The sequence below is a fragment of the Neolamprologus multifasciatus genome, chromosome 19 (assembly GCF_963576455.1).
Source record: "Neolamprologus multifasciatus chromosome 19, fNeoMul1.2, whole genome shotgun sequence".
NCBI lineage: Eukaryota > Metazoa > Chordata > Actinopteri > Cichliformes > Cichlidae > Neolamprologus > Neolamprologus multifasciatus.
This window is the reverse complement of record NC_140457.1, coordinates 12512939-12526331: the sequence shown is the minus strand read 5'-3', so window position 1 is coordinate 12526331 and position 13393 is coordinate 12512939. Positions and strand designations below refer to the sequence as shown.

Sequence of the window (13393 nt, the reverse complement as noted above, 5' to 3'; positions counted from 1 at the left end):
GTGGTCAGACCCTTTTTGAAAAAGAAGAAAAAGCACTCTTATATTTTTTGTCTATTTATATATGCCATCTGTTTTCAGTTATTTACATTTGCCCTATTAAGTGAAAATTGTTATTGGTGAAATGTGACAAAAGAGCCTAACAAGCCAAAAGAGTTACTAGCAATGGCAAATGTCTGCGAAATATAGAGAAGTATGAAAAATGTAATGTAAAAGCATAAACCTGGATAAAATTGTAATTTTCATGTGAAATAATGTGCAGTATATCGAGTATAGCCAGGAATCAGACACAGGATTTGATTTCATTGTTGTTTATTTGCACTCACATCATGTGATAGAGAGCTGCAAGGGGCGAAAAAAGGAGATAAAAGGATTCAATGTGACGACACATTGTTCAGCACCAGTGTACGTTAGGTGGGGAAAAGACACAGCATAATGCACTGGAGCAAAATGTGAACTCTGTCCAAAAAGAAACAGTGATGGAGGAGTTTTACTAGAACATGCATGAAGATCTTGTGAACATAACTGATTCTAAAATGAGCTAAATCCTGAATGCATGATCAAAATACAAAAAAAGAGAGAGAATCGGTTACCGAGACAAATATTCACAAGTAGTAACTACAAAATGAACAGTAAAAATACAGTATTAGAGAACTTGAAAAAGTATCAGTGCTTTTCTGTAGTTGCTAAACAAACATACAAACTTTCAGTGTCATAAGAAGGCATTTGATCCTCTGAAGATTTCAACTTTATGAACACTAAAGTGGATCCCTTCACCGCTTCTATACAGAGCTTAACAAATTTTATCAGACCACCTGTCATAAAAAAAACAAGAAAACACAAATATTTTATAAATCTGTCAAAAACTTACTTAAAACCAAAATTAGATTGTTTGTTAGGCAAGTAAAATATACTTTTTTATACCCAAATTTTGAGCAGGCACAAATTTGGGTCAGAAATTATTCAAGCACAACATTCAACCACTAAAATAAATGTTTCTACTGAGGAATGTAAGTAAATAGCTGTAATTTGGCATCTGAATCAAAAAATGATGATGTGTTTAACTATTTCGTCTCCTTTTTTTGTAAAAGTACATTTGAAAGTTCAGGAGTTAATTTGGGGCAGCGGTGGTAACTCACACTGTGTGGTGGTCTAATAGGTTTGTTGAGCACTGTATGTGCTTCACAGTGGTGTGCTACATTAGACGTGTCAGTCAGATGACCGATAACACCCTGACCACAGTGAACCAAAGTTGCTAAGTTGTTAAAAGTGCACCAGTGGTACGGGATGATGTGTTCTCAGGTGAGAAAAAGGCCATTTGGGTGAGACTGTTTGCTCTCTGTGGAAATAAATATGATCAGAAAAGATGCTAACATGTTTCGTATCAGTGCTTGTTAAAGTTCTTCTAACTATGCTAACATGCACAGTACTTACAGCATAGCTTCATTCACATTTGGTGGAGGTGGAACAGAAGTCTATTCTGCTATAAGGCTGTTGAACCTGATGAACCAGTGAGCAAAGACTTCATGTTCTTATTTGTGTAATCATTCCAACATAGTAGCATCAAAAGAACATAACAAATAATGCAATATAAAAACATTATAACAAAAAACAGTAAGCTTGAATTATGATATTCCTCATCATTTGATCAATAGCAACTCTTCCTTTCACAACTGACATTTTTTTAATGTCACGTCGACATCCTCGTAGGAATTTGTCACATTTCATTCATCGTGGCTCTGAGTAAAAAGACATTTTGTGACACTTGTGACATGAAATCATGTAAAAAGGCATCTAAATAGTACATGATACAAGTGCAAAATCGTATTTTACAGTGAGGTAACACAATCGCATCATAAAAACCTTGACTCACCTTCATATTTCTAAAACTGTTAATAAGACTCAACATTTTCCCCTACCAGAATCCAATAACCAAAGTAACTCAACTGCAACTCAATTTATATCTGCTGCTTATATTTGGTTAACATTTCACTGGAATTTGGTAGCAATAACCACTTAGCAAACATTTTTCCCTGGCCGTATTGCAGTATAATTACAGCCACGTCATACAATTTTACAATTCTAAATAACAGCACTCAGTTCAAAATGAAAACATGACTCCGTTACTCCACACATGTTCTAAAGTAAAACAAGTCTTCTTGCTTGGCCATACATTTTCCTCGAATATCATTCTTCTGCTTTACGTAGCAGCATTCTGACTGGTTACCAGATCCCGCTGGATCTTCCACCAGGAGGAGCAAGGATCCTCGCTGAGGATCTCTTTGGAATGTTGTCATCGATTTGAGCACCTGGAGCAACCGGGGACAAGATCACATTGGATTAGGCAGCGAAAAACAAACAACTGCTATTGCCTTGAAGAACTTACTTGAAGCTCAGTCATACTTTGCAGTAGTACAGTAAAGGCTTCTCTAAAGAGCTTATGTTAAGTTCCAGGGAGATTTAGGAAATGGAGCATAACTAAAAGGATGGAAGTGTTTGTTTGCTTTCCATTTAATCAAAGCATTTATTGTTTTAGATAAAATTATTGGTAAGTAATTTGATGTAAGGTACAAATACAAGGATTCCTTCAGCATAAATGTTCACTATAACTACACTCCAATTATTATCTTCCCAGGTGAAGTGACTTCCCCAGGCATAAAGCAACACTTGTTGCACAGTTAGAATCATTATTGGAGTTTTAACCTTTTCAGATGTGTTCTGCAGCATGCACCCTGGAAGCAGGTGAGATTCTGTCAGAAACCTTTACTCTGTTTTTACTGAGACCTTTTGCTGCCTGTCATTCGTCATTTCTACCTCAGCAGCTTGCCAGTAAGTACTGCTCTGATTACGCAGGCCTAAACAAACAAGTTTTATCCCAAACATGGGACAACTATAGTCTTCAGCTGGCTTAAAGTGCTGTTATTCACAGTTACTTTGACTATAGCGCCCTCATCAGGCCAGTCATTAGACATTTTATAAAACCAGCAGCAGCGCCACCAAATCACAAGCTACCAGTGTCCCGTAGCTTCCATTAACATGGAAATTCCTCCTTTTGTGTATCTATAACATAATTATAACATTCACAATGCCATGTGTATGAATCAGCTGGTCCTCACCAGACAGGCTGAAGCTGGACTCATGGAGGTCCCTCATGCCCCATGCCGGGTGCAGGGGCGTGTTGGAGTGTCCAGATCTGAAGAGCCGGTGTCTCTTTTTCCAGAATTTGCCACGGCAACAACTTCACCTGTGTAGGGTTCCCGCTCCACAGCTTTCAACGCCTGGCACTGGCAGAAACATATAGCAATAAGTATTCCTTAAAAACAATACTTTCAACAAACTACGCTGCAGGCTTCCTGTAAAAATGTAGAGAACATAAGTTGAAGTAGCACATATTTATTGACCTTATAAATGAATCTCATTACAGTCTTCAAATCCTCTAATCTTGTCTGACATTTCCCCTTTTCAGAATCTAAGGAACTCCCCTTGTTGTCCCCTAACAGGGGCTTTATGTTCCACCAGGGGGCACTGAAAGCAATGCAAGTTTTAGTAACTGAGTATATTTCTCAACCCCACTGCAAAATTTCTTAGATGCTAACTACACCTCCAGAATCAAGATTAATCAGTGGGAAACACTGAGCTTTAAAGTGGAAGCTCCAACAATCTCTAACATTTTCCCTCTCACAGAATATCCCACTTGATTAAGAGCTATTTGGCCAACTCTGCTTAAATATACAAATTCGTTTTTGATTTTCTAGCTTTCCATCTTTTGTGGATCCACTATGGAGGATGAGACATAAAATCACAATAAACTACAATTATACATATAACTAAGGAGAAATATAGTGTGAAAAATACATGTTTCTAAATTCTGATATAATTAACTTAAATTAGTGCAGCTCTGGTTTATTTTTAACCAACCTTCAACCTTTTCTATGATATTTGCCTTTTTAGTACTGCTTTGTCAATTATCCTACTTTTTTTTATAACGAATGGGAAGTTTAATCATTATTTAATCTGTGTGTGATAGAGAACAATAAATGAAACAACTGTGCCGTATCATCCTATTATAAAATTTACGTTTATAAACCAATGCTGTGTAAGTGTATTTCAGGTCAGGCTGATACCTTTTCTCTCTGAACCATCTTCTTGTAGAGATAATCCGGGAAAGTCCTCAGTGGGCAAAACTTTCCGGAGCCCTCGGCGCATGTGAACATGCCATTTTCGTAGACCAGACGTCCACGGCTGATGGTGACAATTGGTACACCGTGGCAGCGCAGACCTTCATATGGGTTAATATCACCTCCCTGCACCTGGTTTTCCACAGAAATGACCCTGTAGGCAGAGATTGAAAAACAGAAGTGACCCAGTTTAGCAAAGCAAAAGCTGGATCAGCCTTACAGCTTTGATATAAAAGCTGCACTGAGACAAGCCGGTCGATAAATGGATGGATTGAGTTTCATACTTGGATCCCTCTGGGTCCCAGACCACCACATCAGCATCTGCTCCTGGGATGATCCTGCCTTTTCTCGGGTAGAGGTTGTAGATCTTGGCTGCATTTGAGCTCGTGACTGCTACAAAGCGATTCTCATCCATTTTACCTCCAATCTGAAAATGAGAACACGCACACACATTTGAATCCATTTCTAATACTAGAGATAAACACAAAACACTGCTACTAAATCATTTGATCCAGTAAAAGGAGACCAAGATGTTTTGTGTCTCTTCTGCCCGTTCTGTCTGTTTGTTAAAAGCTCACATTCATAACCACCAAAACAGATGTCCTATTTGTGAAAGTTCTCTGACAGCCACACAGGAACAAAAGAGCCACACATACCACCCCTTTCTCCCAGATGACGCTCATACGGTCCTGAATGCCAGGAAGCCCATGAGGGATCTTTGTGAAATCATCCTTGCCCATGGCTTTCTGTTTGACGGTGAATGGACGATGGTCAGACCCCACAACATTTAGAGTGTCGCTGAAGCAGGACACAGGGAGTCATATTTATTATTAATTATTTAATCAGTGGAAGAAACAAGAAACATTCATATTAAATTGAACTTAACGACAGATGTTATAGTATTTTTTTTCTCACTTTCCAAGCAGGCTCATTAGAAAATTTGGAGTATTGGGGTCCAGGCGGAGAGGAGGCACAGTCACATGGGCAGCTGCATAAGACCAGTCCTGATGATAGTACTGCATACCGTTCAGGACAGTGTGGGCAGTTGTTGTTTCTCCGTGGACCACCTTACCTGTGGTCAGACATTTCAATAAGGACATATATTAGCTAGAATAATAGTGCAAGGAGCTTAAAAGACAAGCAAACACTGATTTTGAGTTGACTTTAGGATCATTGAAGCAGACATTTAAGTAACAGTAGACCAAATCTCATCAAAGAAATACATTCCCTTAATGCACATCACTTGCTTCAAAGATAGTAACACTAAATATAAAAGATAAAGAGCCTCACCTTGCATCTTGGCTGTAGCCACTACATCTCCAGCAGACATACTGGAGACATTCACAAGATAAATTGGGCAGTGGGCCTAACAGAAAACAAAAAGGTTATATAGTTAGGTCCACAAGTGCTTGTACAGACTTTTTAATACAAAAGCACTACATTAACTGTTTAAGAAGTACAGTTATTTTTATTCATAGATCCTCATTTTCAAAGTCTCAAAAGTACAGTATTGGACAAACTACATGGATGAAAATAATTTCTACATACTTTTCGCTTACATCATTCTAGTACAAGTTAATTTAGAGTTTTATCTGCTAAATCTGTGTTTTTTAGAGCTGTACAGGCTCTTTGAGATGTTTTATGGCAAAGTCTAATCTGACCTTCCTGTTCCTGGGTGTAAGCAGTGGTTTGCACTCTGTTTTAAAGCTTCGGTGTATTTATATTCATAAAGGCATCTCTTGATTGCAGACTTTGGCAATGATACGCCTACCTCCTCCAGAGTGTTGTTGACTTGGCTAGATGTTTTGAAGGGTTGTTGTTTTCTTAACCAAGAAAAGAACAGTGCAGTCATCCACTTTAGCTGTCTTTTGTGGTGTTTCAGGCTTTTAGGTGTTCCTGAGCTGGCCCGCGCATTCATTATTTCCAAGAAAGTGCCAGATTGTTGATTTGACCACTTCCAGAGTTTTGCTGTCACGCTGATTCAATTCAAATTCAATTAAATTCATTTCAGTTTTATTTATATATTACCAAATGATAATAACTGTAGTCTCAAGGTGTTTTAGATTATAGGGTAAAATCCCTACTTAAACTGTTTGTCAGTCAACCATCCAGTTAGATTTCAGCCTCTGAAAATGAGGCACTGTGTATGAAAATGGTTGCTAAACAGCTAATGTAATAGTTTTGTTAGAGCCCTTAAATTAAAGCCTAAAGTCTGCCCTTTAATCACATCCTGATTGTTGATTTAAAATCAACTGTGGTTGTGCACAAAGGCAATCTTTGTCCAACAAAAACAGCTCTGTGCAGATTAATCATTGGAGTTAAATTGCAGTGTTAGCAGTGCTAAGATTGGTGATTAAAATGTTTTATGTTTAACATCCCTAGAGTTTATAATGACCTTATTTTGATTTCTATACTGCATTTTTTTTTACATCCTACTCACCCTGTTGGCGATGGTAATCGCCCTGTGGGTTGCCTCTGCTTCCAACTGCAAGGAAATCACAGTAAATCAAAGCAAGGAATTTATTCAATCATAGAAAAAATATCTCATATCCTTGACCAGAGTTTGGATATCATTAAGAGTTATAATTAGAAATGTTTATACCTCTTCAGGCCTGCTGATTTCAATCCCTTCTGGGCCACTAATGCCAAGATCCAATGCCTCCTTGGCACCCTGACAAAAAAGTAATAATTTTTTTTTTTTTTAATATATAGGAAATGAAATTAAATCATTTTAACAATATTTTCATTTGCGTACACACACTGTAATTCCCAGTAAATCCCTTACCTCTGACACAAGTTCCCCATTCTCAGCGTGGACCCTCGCTATGGCTCCAATGTCCTTACAGTGCTGCAGGACCTGGAAGAGTTCACTGTCCCGCAGCATGAACATGTCCTTATAAGCCATGAACATCTGAAAGGAGTTCACTCCTTTGTCTCTTACCAGCTTCTCCATCTCAGCTCGAACCTGTACAAAGGGAACAACGACACAAGCTCAAACGTGGCCTCAATCTTCAAAATATCCTTATCCAGAAAAAAAGGTTAAACCGAAGTAGTTAATTTGAGTGTTTAATGCCGTTATTTGCGTTACAGTATTTATTCTTGTAAGTAGGTGGGATCAAAGTGGATTTCTTATCTTTACAAAAAAAGTTTGGTATTTTTGAATTTGTTCCAGTATTGTTTTTAACAACTATGAAGTCATAAAGCAGATATGGGTCATTTCTTACTTGTTAATTTAAGTCAGTTATGAAATCCAGCCTGATTTAAGGAGAATGCAAAAATATTTATTTTAAAGAGGATCTGTTATGCTTTTCCTTATTATTGTCAAATATAATACCAAGGATATAATAAATAATGACACAGTGTAATGTGTAATATATTGTAGATTACAGTTACCTCATTTTAACGCCTGCTAAAGACCTGATTTTGTTTTTATGGGGTTTGTTTTGTTTTGTTTTGTTTTGTTTTTTTGTGCTGATGTGTAAAACCTTAGAATTGGCAAATGATGCTCTTTCTTTTTACCTTGACTGTCCTGTAGTGGTGGAGGCTCATATTAAACATGGCTAAAGATTCAAAGAATGAGGTCAGCATTATCATCTCAGGCACACAGCTAGCTATGAGCACAACAGCCCCACCCACTGGTTGTAAAGGGGCAACCAAATCAAAAGAAGCCGTCTTAAAGGGTGGGGTAAGGGAGCGAAAACAGCTGGTTTCTGACAAAAGACGAACTCAGACGTTCATGAGCAAGCAAAATATGAATAAGGATTAATCTGAGCTGTAAATTCAAAGCTATCATAGCAGAACACTAGAATTAAAATAAGAAGCTGGAATTGAGCATAACAGGTCCTCTTTAAAAATAACAAGTCTCTTGCATATATTTGTACTTTGACATATTAGCAGCTAAAGAGCATCAAGTTCATTATTACAAAGGTAGTCAAATTTATTTTAAAACATATTCCAGGTATTTCAAATAGATTCTGGTACTTTGTGAGAAAGGAAATGTGAAAAATGCTGCTAACTGTTCTTACTATTGCAATTGGGGCGGGCTTAGAAACCCATTGCAATACTTTATACACACTGGTCATTTATAATAATTTAAGTCAAAATACAAAGTTGAGCTTTTACTTTAGAAGAAGTGTTCGTGGAGGCGAAACGTATTACAATGACATAGAGCGACAGTGTTCCAGTACCTTGGGTCCCCACCAAGTAACTCCAATGTGCAGAGCGTAATCACAGCAGGCCTTGGAGTCGGCTGAGTTGCGGCACGTCTCGTAGGCTTCCAGCAAAGATTCGTTCCTCTCAGGGAGAACATGTCCGATCACCATGGTGGTGCCACCAGCCAAAGCAGCCTGGAAAAACAACAAAAAGTAGCTCTGAAGTCACTTATAATGTCTAATTTAATTCTGTCAAATAATTTGCAAAAAACATGTGGTGTATTTCCTGCTCTGACATTCTTTCATTTGCTATAATAGTTGATTTTTTTCACTGAGATGTTTCAGTTTAAAAGCTGTTATTCAGTTTGTTTAGAATCATCAGCTGCAATTTAAGACTTAAATAATTTGAGACTATATGACACGACCTTAAATTAAATCCTTAAACTTAATCATTTGCTTCTTTAAAAATGATTAAATAGCACAAAATGGATTGATTTATGAAGCCTATAACGACTAAAACAACTTTAACCTATTAATCAGCACAGCCCCGACTCCAAGCATAAAAGTGATAGCTTCAATTACCATTAATGCTAATGGTTATCTTTACATTCTTGCTGATGGAAATATAAATCCTTCAGCTGTTAAAGCACAGGATTGAGTGCTCCTTACAGTGTAATCATGTTTTTTTAAACCTACAAACTATATCATTTCTTTACAGCATCAGCACTTCTTACTTTTTAACCTCCTACGAGCAGATTTAGATGTTTCAGACACAAGTTAAGGAAAATCTTAATAACCCAAACAAGTGTTTTGTGTATAAGCGCATGCTTCACTGAGCATCTGTCAGCTGACCCTAGAGACTCGAGTGGCGTGCACGGAGTACGGGTGTTAGGGGGGCGTGGGTCTGGGAACCATTGTCTCCAAGCACAATAGCGTGAGTGAAAAGGCTTTGCGGCAATCTTTGCAGCAGCACCCCAGTATCCATGGAAACAGATACTGATCTGCATTTTTCTCTGGACTTATACTGGAGCAGGCAGGGAGGGGCCAGGAGAGAGACAGTGAGGAGGAATGACTGGCAGAGATGGAAAGCAGCAAAGAATTGTGTCTGTCACCAGCATCTACCGGCCTGTTCGCTCCCAGCATCCGTCACCTCTTAGAAAGCTGAAAGTACTACAGAGTGATGAGTCATCACGGTGCCCTGAAGCAGAGTGGGGTATCCCGGTCGTATCAGCCTCCAACATTCACCCATGCCAAAAGCAAAATTGTCAAAACACCTTTGTCTAATTTTGGAGAAATAAACTCTGGATGCAACCCAGTGACATTTATTTTTATAAATGCTTCTTATATCCTTAGTAACAGCTATTGTTAATGTTAGTACCGCTGGTTTGTCTGCTTTTTCTGCTTGCAGCTAGATCTTAAAATTAAATGCTTCGTTACTATTTTATGTGCCAGTTTTTGACGTAAGTTCTGTGCTCTGCTTCTTTGCAAAGTAATAGATATATTACTTCTGGCTCTCTTAAGGGAAGGAGGAGTGACCTAAAAATTTGTGTCTGAGGTCTGACTTCTTAGTTCTAACTTTGACAGCAAAAGTATTCCTGCCCAAATTAACCTAAATATTTGATCTCCAAATATTAAGAAGCATCAAAACAGAATAATGATGCATTACTGACAGTGTGACTAAAATGAACATCAGTAGAAAGCCTTTTTTTTTTTCAATAATTCAATGGTCTCTGAATCTTAATCTTTCCTATTGTGACAAAGGTGACAAAACATGAAGTTTGCTCTTTTGCTTCTCTAAATTTGGGACAATATGAAAAGACTGTTACCTTGGTACCGCTGTAGAAGTCATCTACTGTGGTGGCATTCATGAAGCTCTCCTCCAGGTGGACACTAGTGTCGATGCCCCCAGGAAGCACCAGTTTCCCTGAGGCGTCAATCACTTTAGCCCCACCTGGGATCATCAGCTCCTTCCCCACCTGCTGGATGATGCCGTTCTCGATGTAAACATCAGCCTCCTGGGTACAGTCATCATTCACCACTTTGCCACCCTTTATCAGGATCCGCACCATCGCTGAGCTGGAAGACATGGCTATTGATCTGCGAGGAAGAGGGAAACATACAGCTGAATACTTTTTGCTTTTTGTAGATACTAAAGGGTGGCAATCTGATTCAAAGCAACCACAGTGTACATCAAAACAGAAGAAAAGTTATAACCACCTGACAAAGGAATCTGCAGTATTTCTATGAAAAAACATTGTTTACAGTACCTCATTTTTACAGTAGAATAAGATGACAGAGGAGAGAGAAGGATCAGTAATGCTGCTCTGGGACCAGTCTGTCACACTGTGACTGACATCAGCTACAAGGCTGAGTAGGCTGTGTCAGTCACTGCCTGAGACCCGACAGCTCAGTGTGCAGAGGCGTCATAATAAATAGAAAGAAGCTGCGTCCAGTTAAGGGTCACAATAGGGCAAGCAAGGGTCAATGGGACTATTATTTTTGAAAGGACCGAAGGAGCATAACACTGCTTACACTCACTGTATTGTTATATTACAAGAATCTACGCTAAACATGTAAAAATATGTTTAGCTTAAACTGACAATGGTTTTGATTGCCTCTACTCCATTTCCTAAACTGATGGTTGGTACGTACACATTTTCCACTTACATGATCTATAATCATGTTATCATCTGAAATAGTCACCTTTAGATTTTAACTGCTCACAGGTGTGAATGCTGTGATAAACAGACACACACATGTGAATTGGATGGTGTAGCAAGCCCTCACATTTTAACAGCTAACTCCAGTTTTACATGTTTAAACCAGGTTATTTTTGGACCAATCCACAGTTTTATTCCAGGCAGTATGAAAAATTCCAAAGGTTTTAGGCATTTCTCATCTAAAATTAAATTAATTTATAGTAAGTAACAAGTTATTACTCCAAAGACAATTTTATTGAGTAAGGCTGTCTGAGGCCTCTTGGTCCTAAAGACCCCTCTACTCTTATCTGCTCTGTCCTAAACACGTTTTAACTCATAAAAGTCACAAATAAACACACACAATATTTTCTTTAAATCAGCTGTTGGGTAGCACAGATATAATTACTGTCAGTAATTAACGGCTCATCGGTGACAAAGAAGCAGTCTCTAAGACCTACACCCTCCCTCCCCTCCACACCACTGTATTAATGGTGTGATGTAGTGTGTGAGTGTGTTTCCATCCTTGCGTGCTTGCGTACATGTGTGCATGCAGGGTGCGTGCGTATGAGGGTGCGGCAACTTTACTGCAAGGCATGGACTCCTTACACATCCACATCTGATAGCTGATAATGTGATGGATATCCCATTATTACATGTACATCTATTGATACTCACAGGTGCTTTTTTTATCCTCCTAAAGCCTGAGGGGACAGCTACAGGCATAATAAAGTCATTACTATATCAGGAGGCCTATAGCTCAGTTACCAGTACGGAAGTTGTCGGCGGTTAGTTATTATTAAACATAGGAGCTTGAGTTGCATGAAATCACTGCACGATAAATAAGGATACACTAAATCTTTATTATAAAATAAAGGTAATTACAAACTTATAACGCAAGGCTTCTTTCGTGGCTACATTGCTCAAATGTTCTTTATTTGATATTTTTCTTGTTCGTCCATACAAATAAATGTAATAAATCCCTCGTAAAAACCAAACGTGCTTTTAAATTGGCGCCAGCCACAATGATTATTCCAATAAATATGGCAATTTTGCTGATTAGCTGTGAACACAGTGAAATGATGACACTTGTGCGACTTGACACAAAGAAACCGGTCTCCATCCGGCATGATCGGCTTCACAGCGTTCATTACCGACCTAGAAAAGCGTCCTCCTAACTCTCAGTCCGCCCTCCTCTTCCACAATGAGCACCAGTCTGCTATCTAAGTGGCCGCACATTATCACACTGCCCTCATTCATGGTGAACGGATGCAGCTGCACTTGTAGGGTGTGTATAGATCACGGGGAGGATGGGAGAAACACCAGGTAGGGACCAGACGTGTAGCCAAGGGGCATGGAAACAAAGTCTCCGTGCTCCAGGAGAGGATTTGCACCCCAGACACAGTCACTGCAGCCTAGCAGACCTAATAATTCTGACGACGTGGACCACATACCTCCTCTATGGGCCTGCTGCTGCTCCACTCGGATCACTGGATACTTTCTCACGGAAACACAATTCAACACAATCCGTGGATGGCACTTCCCAAGGAGATATACACACACACCAGATGGATACCTTCCTGGCCGGTCCGGGACCATCAGGGGCAGCATCATCACCGTGAAGTCAGCAGTGACATGCAAGCAAGACTTCTTATTGTGACTTTCAAAATAAAACAGTTGTTGAGCCCAATGCAACTTCTAGTAAAGTAATGAGAATGTAGAGTAGATTTTAATCACGATTTGTATATAATTGATCAGCTGCTACCTAACATCAAGCTCAAGAAAGAAAGAAAGAAAGAAAGAAAGAAAGAAAGGGAGTTTTCTACAACTTATTGATGTTAAAAATGTGTTAGAATATATTTTAGAGCAGCTCATGTTTTATAGCTTTATATCAAATGTTATTAAATAAATAAAAAAATAATTGTATCTAGTAATTTTTAGATACAGAAAAATCATATGATGGAAGACAATAATTTGAGGTAATTCTTTCTTTATTATTTTTCAATAATAATATATTTTTTATTTTTATTTTTGTCACTGATTCACAAAAAACTCTTGAGTTATAACTAACCAATAACTGCACTAATATTGTCTTTGCATAAAATAACTCAATGAAAATTACCTAAATTATACGTTCAGTGTAATTTATATCAGCACCTATATCGAAACGCTATAACTATAATGTTATAGCTGCTATATTTTATTTTGTAGGAAAATCACCACACTTCCGGTGTTTCTTTGATTAACTTGACGCAGCTCGCAGCATCCAGGCCGTGCGACTGTGTGACGCTCCAATCAGCAGCGTTCAGTGAAGGCTTGGTTGCCCAAGCACCCAATTAATTTGGACTTAGGGCGTGTTCACTCTGAGGAG

General features: G+C 38.5%; 1 protein-coding gene across 1 annotated transcript; it reads right to left on the bottom strand.

The window, feature by feature from the left end:
* Positions 1–292: 292 nt before the first annotated feature.
* On the bottom strand, positions 293–12464 carry dpysl5a (dihydropyrimidinase like 5a). Its single transcript, XM_085143631.1, is given in 14 exon segments — positions 293–2306; positions 3114–3158; positions 3161–3281; positions 4122–4329; positions 4460–4602; positions 4832–4973; positions 5091–5247; positions 5466–5541; positions 6616–6660; positions 6778–6846; positions 6961–7140; positions 8363–8521; positions 10153–10423; positions 10594–12464. Coding segments are annotated over 14 exon segments (1707 nt in total). The 5' UTR covers positions 10599–12464; the 3' UTR covers positions 293–2220.
* Between the last annotated feature and the right edge of the window lie 929 nt (positions 12465–13393).